The 12,500-nt window shown below is 51.3% G+C and overlaps 1 protein-coding gene across 2 annotated transcripts in view; it reads right to left on the reverse strand.

Annotated features, from left to right (window-relative positions):
- Positions 1-12,500, reverse strand: part of grip1 (glutamate receptor interacting protein 1) — a 430,214-nt gene that overhangs the window by 161,103 nt on the left and 256,611 nt on the right. For both annotated transcript variants that reach the window (XM_082964252.1, XM_082964253.1), the window contains one exon: positions 11,995-12,140. In XM_082964252.1, coding sequence (XP_082820378.1) covers positions 11,995-12,140 — 146 coding nt within the window. The remainder of the gene's footprint in view (positions 1-11,994; positions 12,141-12,500) is intronic.

The following is a 12,500-nucleotide window of genomic DNA, read 5'->3' on the forward strand; positions in this document are numbered from 1 at the left end:
CTAAACCAAACACCCTTTTAACAAACACACCACCCCGAACCACATAAAACAAATACCCTCTGCCACGCCCTGACCAAACTACAAAACAATTAACTTTATATACTGGCCAGGACGTGACAGTACCCCCCCCCTTAAAGGTGCTACCCCGGAAGCACCTTAACAAAAAAAAATAACCCCAAACAATACCCAAAAGAAAAATTCCCCCTTACTAAAGGGAGGGAAGGGAGGGTGGCTGCCGTCAACGACGGCACTGTGCTACACCCCCCCTCCCCAACCCACCTATTTTTTGGAGGTGGCTCCGGCTCAGGCCGTTCCAGGCTGTCTGGGCAGTCTGGCAGCTCGGGACAGTCTGGGCAGTCTGGCAGCTCGGGACAGTCTGGGCAGTCTGGCAGCTCGGGACAGTCTTTGCAGTCTGGCAGCTCGGGACAGTCTGGGCAGTCTGGCAGCTCGGGACAGTCTGGGCAGTCTGGCAACTCGGGACAGTCTGGGCAGTCTGGCAACTCGGGACAGTCTGGGCAGTCTGGCAACTCGGGACAGTCTGGGCAGTCTGGCAGCTCGGGACAGTCTGGCCAGTCTGGCAGCTCGGGACAGTCTGGGCAGTCTGGCAACTCGGGACAGTCTGGGCAGTCTGGCAACTCGGGACAGTCTGGGCAGTCTGGCAACTCGGGACAGTCTGGGCAGTCTGGCAACTCGGGACAGTCTGGCAACTCGGGACCGTCTGGGCAGTCTGGCCACTCCGGCAGTTCAGGGCAGTCTGGCCACTCCGGCAGTTCAGGGCAGTCTGGCCACTCCGGCAGTTCAGCGCAGTCTGGCCACTCCGGCAGTTCAGCGCAGTCTGACCACTCCGGCGACTGTTGACTGACGGGCAGCTCCGACGACTGTTGACTGACGGGCAGCTCCGATGACTGTTGACTGACGGGCAGCTCCGACGACTGTTGACTGACGGGCAGCTCCGACGACTGTTGACTGACGGGCAGCTCTGACTGACGGGCAGCTCCGACGACTGTTGACTGACGGGCAGCTCCGACGACTGTTGACTGGCGGGCAGCTCCGACGACTGTTGACTGGCGGGCAGCTCCGACGACTGTTGACTGGCGGGCAGCTCCGACGACTGTTGACTGGCGGGCAGCTCCGACGACTGTTGACTGGCGGGCAGCTCTGATGATGACTGTTGACTGGCGGGCAGCTCTGATGATGACTGTTGACTGGCGAGGCTGGGTTTACGCACTTGCAGTTTAGTGCGGGGAGCGGGAACAGGACGAGTCGGACTGGGTGGACGCACTTCCGGGTCCGCACGAGAGACAGGAGCTGGAAACCCAGGGCTATGGAGGCGCACAGCCGGTCTAGATCTTACCTCCTGCACAACCCGCCTTGGCTGGATGGAACTAGTAGCCCTGTACGAGCGGGGTGCTCGTACAGGGCAGACTGGGCTGTGCAGGGGCCTGATGGTAGCCGTGCGTAGAGCGGGAGTTGGGTAGCCTGGTCCTCGGAGGCGTACCGGCGACCAGATGCGCTGCGCAGGCATCCTCCTACCAGGCTGGATGCCCGCCCTAGCACGGCACCTGCGAGGGGCTGGAATAACTCGCACCGGACTGTGCGTGCGTATGGGTGAGATAGTGCGCTTCTCAGCGAAACATGGCGCTCTCCACCCCATACGCTCCTCCATATAACCACGGGTAGCTGGCTTCCGGCTCTTCTTACGCCTAGCCAAACTACCCGTGTGCCCCCCCAAAACATTTTTCTTGGGGGTGCCTCTCGTGCATCTCCTTCAGCGCGTCCACTCTGGCCTCGTACCACCGCCTCTCTGCCTTGGCTGCCTCAATTTCCCACTGCGGGTGGCGATAATCCCCAGCCTGATGCCAGGGTCCGGCCCCGTCCAGAACTTCCTCCCAGGTCCATTTCTCCCGCCAGTCCAACTCGAATTCCCTCTGCTCCTTCTTCTGCTGCTTGGTCCTTGAGTGGTGGGTGATTCTGTCACGGTTGTCGTCGGTGAAGGAGGACCAATACGCAGCAGGTACGTGTATGCTCATCTTGAGAATTTATTAACTTAAAAAAATGAACGTACAAAATCACAAAACAAAAAGAACGAACGAACAACTACAAACAGTCTGGCTAGCATAGGCTCAACACAGAACAATCACCCACCAATCACAAACACAAACACACCCTAATATATGGGACTCTCAATCAAAGGCAGATAGACAACACCTGCCTTCAACTGAGAGTCCCAACCCCAATTAACCAAACATAGACATACACTCACTAGACTCCACATAGAACTACCTTGACATAAACCAAAACCCGGAAATACTAAACCAAACACCCTTTTAACAAACACACCACCCCGAACCACATAAAACAAATACCCTCTGCCACGCCCTGACCAAACTACAAAACAATTAACTTTATATACTGGCCAGGACGTGACAACATCTCTATGCCCCTGTCCTCCCTGTATTTCCTACACATCTCTATGTTCCCCTGTCCTCCCTGTATTTCCTACACATCTCTGTTCCCCTGTCCTCCCTGTATTTCCTACACATCTATATGCCCCTGTCTACCCTGTATTTCCTACACATCTCTATGCCCCTGTCTACCCTGTATTTCCAACACATCTCTGTTCCCTGTCCTCCCTGTATTTCCTACACATCTCTATGTTCCCCTGTCCTCCCTGTATTTCCTACACATCTCTGTTCCCCTGTCCTCCCTGTATTTCCTACACATCTCTGTTCCCCTGTCCTCCCTGTATTTCCTACACATCTCTGTTCCCCTGTCCTCCCTGTATTTCCTACACATCTCTGTTCCCCTGTCCTCCCTGTATTTCCTACACATCTCTATGTTCCCCTGTCCTCCCTGTATTTCCTACACATCTCTATGCCCCTGTCCTCCCTGTATTTCCTACACATCTCTATGTTCCCCTGTCCTCCCTGTATTTCCTACACATCTCTATGTTCCCCTGTCCTCCCTGTATTTCCTACACATCTCTGTGCCCCTGTCCTCCCTGTATTTCCTACACATCTCTGTTCCCCTGTCCTCCCTGTATTTCCAACACATCTCTATGTTCCCCTGTCCTCCCTGTATTTCCTACACATCTCTGTTCCCCTGTCTACCCTGTATTTCCTACACATCTCTATGTTCCCCTGTCCTCCCTGTATTTCCTACACATCTCTATGTTCCCCTGTCCTCCCTGTATTTCCTACACATCTCTGTTCCCCTGTCCTCCCTGTATTTCCTACACATCTCTATGTTCCCCTGTCCTCCCTGTATTTCCTACACATCTCTGTTCCCCTGTCCTCCCTGTATTTCCAACACATCTCTATGTTCCCCTGTCCTCCCTGTATTTCCTACACATCTCTATGTTCCCCTGTCCTCCCTGTATTTCCTACACATCTCTATGTTCCCCTGTCCTCCCTGTATTTCCAACACATCTCTGTTCCCCTGTCCTCCCTGTATTTCCTACACATCTCTGTTCCCCTGTCCTCCCTGTATTTCCTACACATCTCTATGTTCCCCTGTCCTCCCTGTATTTCCTACACATCTCTGTGCCCCTGTCCTCCCTGTATTTCCTACACATCTCTGTTCCCCTGTCCTCCCTGTATTTCCAACACATCTCTATGTTCCCCTGTCCTCCCTGTATTTCCTACACATCTCTGTTCCCCTGTCTACCCTGTATTTCCTACACATCTCTGTTCCCCTGTCCTCCCTGTATTTCCTACACATCTCTGTTCCCCTGTCCTCCCTGTATTTCCTACACATCTCTGTTCCCCTGTCTACCCTGTATTTCCTACACATCTCTATGTTCCCCTGTCCTCCCTGTATTTCCTACACATCTCTGTTCCCCTGTCCTCCCTGTATTTCCTACACATCTCTATGTTCCCCTGTCCTCCCTGTATTTCCTACACATCTCTGTTCCCCTGTCCTCCCTGTATTTCCTACACATCTCTATGTTCCCCTGTCCTCCCTGTATTTCCTACACATCTCTATGTTCCCCTGTCCTCCCTGTATTTCCTACACATCTATGTTCCCCTGTCCTCCCTGTATTTCCTACACATCTCTGTTCCCCTGTCCTCCCTGTATTTCCTACACATCTCTATGCCCCTGTCCTCCCTGTATTTCCTACACATCTCTGTTCCCCTGTCCTCCCTGTATTTCCTACACATCTATATGCCCCTGTCTACCCTGTATTTCCTACACATCTCTATGCCCCTGTCTACCCTGTATTTCCTACACATCTCTACGCCCCTGTCTACCCTGTATTTCCAACACATCTCTGTTCCCCTGTCCTCCCTGTATTTCCTACACATCTCTGTTCCCCTGTCCTCCCTGTATTTCCTACACATCTCTATGCCCCTGTCCTCCCTGTATTTCCTACACATCTCTGTTCCCCTGTCTACCCTGTATTTCCTACACATCTCTGTTCCCCTGTCCTCCCTGTATTTCCTACACATCTCTGTTCCCCTGTCCTCCCTGTATTTCCTACACATCTCTATGCCCCTGTCCTCCCTGTATTTCCTACACATCTCTGTGCCCCTGTCCTCCCTGTATTTCCAACACATCTCTATGTTCCCCTGTCCTCCCTGTATTTCCTACACATCTCTGTTCCCCTGTCCTCCCTGTATTTCCTACACATCTCTGTTCCCCTGTCCTCCCTGTATTTCCTACACATCTCTGTGCCCCTGTCCTCCCTGTATTTCCTACACATCTCTGTTCCCCTGTCCTCCCTGTATTTCCTACACATCTCTATGCCCCTGTCCTCCCTGTATTTCCTACACATCTCTGTGCCCCTGTCCTCCCTGTATTTCCTACACATCTCTATGCCCCTGTCCTCCCTGTATTTCCTACACATCTCTATGCCCCTGTCTTCTCCTGTCTGTTCCTGCCCATGCTAAGAGCTATCTGATGAAAAATTAATGGGCACACATTATTGATGCAGACGGGAGATTGTTTCATTCATGGTGATAAAACACCACCTTCCATCCTTCCTACCTCTCCTCTCCTCCATCCCTTTACCCACCATCTCTCTACCTCTCCTGCAGTCCTCTTCTCTATCTCTTTACCCACCATCTCTCTACCTCTCCTGCAGTCTACTTCTCTATCTCTTTACCCACCATCTCTCTACCTCTCCTCTCCTCTCCCCCAGTCCTCTCTCCATCCCTCTACCTCTCCTCTCCTCCAGTCCTCTCCTCCATCCCTCTACCTCTCCTCTCCTCCATCCCTCTGCCTCTCCTCTCCTCCAGTCCTCTCCTCCATCCCTCTACCTCTCCTCTTCTCCAGTCCTCTCCTCCATCCCTCTACCTCTCCTCCACCTCTCTATCGCTCTACCCCTCCATCCTCTCCTCCCATGCTCTCCATCTCTCCTCCACCTCTCTATCTCTCTACCACTCCATCCTCTCCAATAGTCTATCCCTCCACCCTCTGTGTGACTGGGTCTCTCCCTGATTAACCAATGTAAATATGTAAAATGTAAAATGACTGCGTCCACCAGGAGGGAGAGAGATACTGATGAGACTGTCTGTGTGGGAATGCTGCACACATCAACCTGTCTACCAGGAGGGAGAGAGATACTGATGAGACTGGCTGTGTGGGAATGCTGAACACATCAACCTGTCTACCAGGAGGGAGAGAGATACTGATGAGACTGGCTGTGTGGGAATGCTGAACACATCAACCTGTCTACCAGGAGGGAGAGAGATACTGATGAGACTGGCTGTGTGGGAATGCTGAACACATCAACCTGTCTACCAGGAGGGAGAGAGATACTGATGAGACTGGCTGTGTGGGAATGCTGAACACATCAACCTGTCTACCAGGAGGGAGAGAGATACTGATGAGACTGGCTGTGTGGGAATGCTGAACACATCAACCTGTCTACCAGGAGGGAGAGAGATACTGATGAGACTGGCTGTGTGGGAATGCTGAACACATCAACCTGTCTACCAGGAGGGAGAGAGATACTGATGAGACTGGCTGTGTGGGAATGCTGAACACATCAACCTGTCTACCAGGAGGGAGAGAGATACTGATGAGACTGGCTGTGTGGGAATGCTGAACACATCAACCTGTCTACCAGGAGGGAGAGAGATACTGATGAGACTGGCTGTGTGGGAATGCTGAACACATCAACCTGTCTACCAGGAGGGAGAGAGATACTGATGAGACTGGCTGTGTGGGAATGCTGAACACATCAACCTGTCTACCAGGAGGGAGAGAGATACTGATGAGACTGGCTGTGTGGGAATGCTGAACACATCAACCTGTCTACCAGGAGGGAGAGAGATACTGATGAGACTGGCTGTGTGGGAATGCTGAACACATCAACCTGTCTACCAGGAGGGAGAGAGATACTGATGAGACTGGCTGTGTGGGAATGCTGAACACATCAACCTGTCTACCAGGAGGGAGAGAGATACTGATGAGACTGGCTGTGTGGGAATGCTGAACACATCAACCTGTCTACCAGGAGGGAGAGAGATACTGATGAGACTGGCTGTGTGGGAATGCTGAACACATCAACCTGTCTACCAGGAGGGAGAGAGATACTGATGAGACTGGCTGTGTGGGAATGCTGAACACATCAACCTGTCTACCAGGAGGGAGAGAGATACTGATGAGACTGGCTGTGTGGGAATGCTGAACACATCAACCTGTCTACCAGGAGGGAGAGAGATACTGATGAGACTGGCTGTGTGGGAATGCTGAACACATCAACCTGTCTACCAGGAGGGAGAGAGATACTGATGAGACTGGCTGTGTGGGAATGCTGAACACATCAACCTGTCTACCAGGAGGGAGAGAGATACTGATGAGACTGGCTGTGTGGGAATGCTGAACACATCAACCTGTCTACCAGGAGGGAGAGAGATACTGATGAGACTGGCTGTGTGGGAATGCTGAACACATCAACCTGTCTACCAGGAGGGAGAGAGATACTGATGAGACTGGCTGTGTGGGAATGCTGAACACATCAACCTGTCTACCAGGAGGGAGAGAGATACTGATGAGACTGGCTGTGTGGGAATGCTGAACACATCAACCTGTCTACCAGGAGGGAGAGAGATACTGATGAGACTGGCTGTGTGGGAATGCTGAACACATCAACCTGTCTACCAGGAGGGAGAGAGATACTGATGAGACTGGCTGTGTGGGAATGCTGAACACATCAACCTGTCTACCAGGAGGGAGAGAGATACTGATGAGACTGGCTGTGTGGGAATGCTGAACACATCAACCTGTCTACCAGGAGGGAGAGAGATACTGATGAGACTGGCTGTGTGGGAATGCTGTTTCTCATCACACAACCACCAGCATAACTTGGCCACATCATCGCGTCATTGCACATCACTTCAGTGTCTGTCTCTCACTGTGTGTGTGTGTGTGTGTGTGTGTGTGTGTGTGTGTGTGTGTGTGTGTGTGTGTGTGTGTGTGTGTGTGTGTGTGTGTGTGTGAGTGTAGCTTATGGGTGTACATTAGGGATTAATGGGTGAGGCACTTGCAATCTGGTGGTTGTTAATCATTCTCTTTTTATCGTGCCTGGGTCGCTGGGAGAGAAAACCTAAATTCTCTCCACGAGCAGATACCGTAAAGCTCTGTGTATAGGCACACACCTGTTTGTTGGGACATACCGTAAAGCTCTGTGTATAGGCACACACCTGTTTGTTGGGACATACCGTAAAGCTCTGTGTATAGGCACACACCTGTTTGTTGGGACATACTGTAAAGCTCTGTGTATAGGCACACACCTGTAAGTTGGGACATACCGTAAAGCTCTGTGTATAGGCACACATCTGTTTGTTGGGACATACCGGAAAGCTCTGTGTATAGGCACACACCTGTTTGTTGGAACATACCGTAAAGCTCTGTGTATAGGCACACACATGTTTGTTGGGACATACCGTAAAGCTCTGTGACTAGGCACATACCTGTTTGTTGGGACATACCGTGAAGCTCTGTGTATAGGCACACACCTGTTTGTTGGGACATACCGTAAAGCTCTGTGTATAGGCACACACCTGTAAGTTGGGACATACCGTAAAGCTCTGTGACTAGGCACACACTTGTTTGTTGGGACATACCGTAAAGCTCTGTGTATAGGCACACACCTGTTTGTTGGGACATACCGTAAATCTCTGTGTATAGGAACACACCTGTAAGTTGGGACATACCATAAAGCTCTGTGTATAGGAACACACCTGTAAGTTGGGACATACCATAAAGCTCTGTGTATAGGAACACACCTGTAAGTTGGGACATACCATAAAGCTCTGTGTATAGGAACACACCTGTAAGTTGGGACATACCATAAAGCTCTGTGTATAGGAACACACCTGTAAGTTGGGACATACCATAAAGCTCTGTGTATAGGAACACACCTGTAAGTTGGGACATACCATAAAGCTCTGTGTATAGGAACACACCTGTAAGTTGGGACATACCATAAAGCTCTGTGTATAGGAACACACCTGTAAGTTGGGACATACCATAAAGCTCTGTGTATAGGCACACACCTGTTTGTTGGGACATACCGTAAATGTCTGTGTATAGGCACACACCTGTTTGTTACTTTCATGTGAAGTCTAATCTATCACACAACTCCCATTTATCCCTTGAGAATCGATTTGCTTCACCATGAAAGAGACTAGCGTGAGAGTTTTATTAATGAGATGGAGGGATGGAAGGATGGAGATAGAAGGATGGAGGGATGGAGATAGAGGGATAGAGGGATGGAGATGGAGGGATAGAGGGATGGAGATAGAGGGATGGAGATGGAGGGATGGAGATAGAGGGATGGAGTGATGGAGGGATGGAGATGGAGGGATAGAGGGATGGAGATGGAGGGATAGAGGGATGGAGATAGAGGGATGGAGATAGAGGGATGGAGATGGAGGGATGGAGGAATGGAGATGGAGGGATAGAGGGATGGAGATAGAGGGATGGAGATAGATGGATGGAGGGATGGCGATAGAGGGATAGAGATAGAGGGATGGAGGGATGGAGATAGAGGGATGGAGTGATGGAGGGATGAGATGGAGGGATAGAGGGATGGAGATAGAGGGATGGAGATGGAGGGATGGAGATAGAGGGATGGAGTGATGGAGGGATGGAGATGGAGGGATAGAGGGATGGAGATGGAGGGATAGAGGGATGGCGATAGAGGGATGGAGATAGAGGGATGGAGATGGAGGGATGGAGATAGAGGGATGGAGTGATGGAGGGATGGAGGGATAGAGGGATGGAGATGGAGGGATAGAGGGATGGAGATAGAGGGATGGAGGGATGGAGATAGAGGGATGGAGTGATGGAGGGATGGAGGGATAGAGATAGAGGGATGGAGGGATGGAGGGATAGAGGGATGGAGATAGAGGGATGGAGATAGAGGGATGGAGATGGAGGGATAGAGGGATGGAGGGATAGAGGGATAGAGGGATGGAGGGATGGAGGGATAGAGGGATGGAGATGGAGGGATAGAGGGATGGAGATAGAGGGATGGAGATGGAGGGATAGAGGGATGGAGATAGAGGGATGGAGATAGAGGGATGGAGATAGAGGGATGGAGGGATGGAGATAGAGGGATGGAGGGATGGAGGGATGGAGATAGAGGGATGGAGATAGAGGGATGGAGGGATGGAGGGATGGAGATAGAGGGATGGAGATGGAGGGATGGAGGGATGGAGATAGAGGGATGGAGATGGAGGGATGGAGGGATAGAGGGATGGAGATAGAGGGATGGAGATAGAGGGATGGAGATGGAGGGATGGAGGGATGGAGATAGAGGGATGGAGGGATGGAGGGATGGAGATAGAGGGATGGAGGGATGGAGATAGAGGGATGGAGGGATGGAGGGATGGAGGATGGAGGGATGGGGAGGGATGGAGGGGGGATGGAGATAGAGGGATGGAGATGGAGGGATGGAGGGATGAGGGATGGAGATAGAGGGATGGAGATGGAGGGATGGAGGGATGAGAGGGATGGAGATGGAGGGATGGAGATAGAGGGATGGAGATGGAGGGATGGAGGGATGGAGATAGAGGGATGGAGGGATGGAGGGATGGAGATAGAGGGATGGAGGGATGGAGATAGAGGGATGGAGGGATGGAGGGATGGAGATGGAGGGATGGAGGGATGGAGATAGAGGGATGGAGGGATGGAGGGATGGAGATAGAGGGATGGAGGGATGGAGATAGAGGGATGGAGGGATGGAGGGATGGAGATAGAGGGATGGAGGGATGGAGGGATGGAGGGATGGAGATAGAGGGATGGAGGGATGGAGATAGAGGGATGGAGGGATGGAGGGATGGAGATAGAGGGATGGAGGGATGGAGGGATGGCAGCTCTCACTCAATCTTAGCTTCAACTCAAGGGGTTGTTATCTGTGTTTAACAAACTTTCAACTCAATACTTGTCTTTTTCTCCAGAGGAAAGTCTCTCAGACTGAAGGATTCAGCTTCCTTAGACTTCACTGAGTCCAGTGGTACTTTCACACACACACACACAGACACAGACACAGACACAGCACACACACGACACACACACACACACACACACACACACACACACACACACACACACACACACACACACACACACACACACACACACACACACACACACACACACACACACACACACACACAGGCATGTGGCGATACACAAACAAACACACGCACACACACAGCGAGCAAGAGGGTGACTCGGTGACAGGAAGACAAAACTATCACTTCCAGGTCAGAGCATGGCAAAGTCACCACCACCAGAATCTTCAGGATTACCCAGAGGCCAGTGCGGGCCTTCTGAACGGAACCCGCGTGACGTCTGATTGTCAGAACGTTGTGGGGACGTTGGAGGCCCACACTGGGTAACAGGCCAGCTCAGTCTCTCATACTCTCCTTCCTGGGTGGTTTCCTCTGACATTTAGAGGCCTGATCAAAATAGACTGAAGTCCGGGGAAGGATTTAAAATGAACATCGATCAGCCTGTTATTCTCTGCCTCTTTTAAACTCCTCTTTGTTTTGACCTTCTAACCAAGCTGTTTTTAAAGTCAGCGTTCTGAAATACATATCACAGCCCAGCAGGTGATTCCTTTTCATTCACTGTTTCACATCACAGATCTTTCTCTGGGTCTGAAAAGCCTTTTATGCATACAGCTTTTAGTCAGATCTGTTGGCTGGGAGCTGGCTGTGTTCTGGCAGGGCTTTGTAAGAGCTGGGAGCTGGCTGTGTTCTGGCAGGGCTTTGTAAGAGCTGGGAGCTGGCAGTGTTCTGGCAGGGCTTTGTAAGAGCTGGGAGCTGGCTGTGTTCTGGCAGGGCTTTGTAAGAGCTGGGAGCTGGCAGTGTTCTGGCAGGGCTTTGTAAGAGCTGGGAGCTGGCTGTGTTCTGGCAGGGCTTTGTAAGAGCTGGGAGCTGGCAGTGTTCTGGCAGGGCTTTGTAAGAGCTGGGAGCTGGCTGTGTTCTGGCAGGGCTTTGTAAGAGCTCTCTGACTGTCTGGAATGGAACCTTACTGACTGTCTGCAGTGACTGTAACAGAGCTCTCTGACTGTCTGCAGTGACTGTAACAGAGCTCTCTGACTGTCTGGAATGGAACCTTACTGACTGTCTGCAGTGACTGTAACAGAGCTCTCTGACTGTCTGGAATGGAACCTTACTGACTGTCTGCAGTGACTGTAACAGAGCTCTCTGACTGTCTGGAATGGAACCTTACTGCCTGTCTGCAGTGACTGTAACAGAGCTCTCTGCCTGTCTGGAATGGAACCTTACTGCCTGTCTGCAGTGACTGTAACAGAGCTCTCTGACTGTCTGGAATGGAACCTTACTGGCTGGCAGTGTCCTGACAATACCATATAAATGTATATGCATCTGGAAGACAATGTTAGACTTTGGAGTTCAGTCCTTCTTGAGGATACACATGGCGCACACACACACACACACACACACACACACACACACACACACACACACACACACACACTCACACACACACACACACCCTCCCATGACGTACCCATGATGGAGACGTCATACTCGATGAGCAGCGTAGCCTCTTGTCCACACTGTTTCAGGATGGACATGGCCTCTGCATGGGATGTCCCGTGAAGACGGATCCCATCGATACTCAGGAGCCTGTCCCCTGGCTTCACCGTACCTTCCCTGAGGAGAGAGGAGAGGAAGGGAGGGGGAGGAGGGAGGGAGAGGGAGAAAGAGAGAGGGAGGGAGAGGGATAGAGAAGATGTCAGTCAGTGAGTTATGAATTCTCCACTATGACAGAAAATGGAAATTGCTATATTTGGTTTCCACAGGTGAGCTAACAGCTAACAGCTAACCGTGTAGCATGATGTGACACTAGAAATGAATCTCCACGCTGTCTCTGCCTGTGATCAGGTTTCATCAGAAACAACCTGTGACAACCACTAGAATGGAATCCTTTCCTCCTTACTGGAAGTGTGAACGCTGAAGCTACATCCTGATTATCCACACTTCCCCTGGTGGATTTAAAATGGTGGAAACTCC

This window comes from Salmo salar, chromosome 17 (assembly GCF_965601325.2).
Source record: "Salmo salar chromosome 17, fSalSal1, whole genome shotgun sequence".
In the NCBI taxonomy this organism is placed as follows: domain Eukaryota; kingdom Metazoa; phylum Chordata; class Actinopteri; order Salmoniformes; family Salmonidae; genus Salmo; species Salmo salar.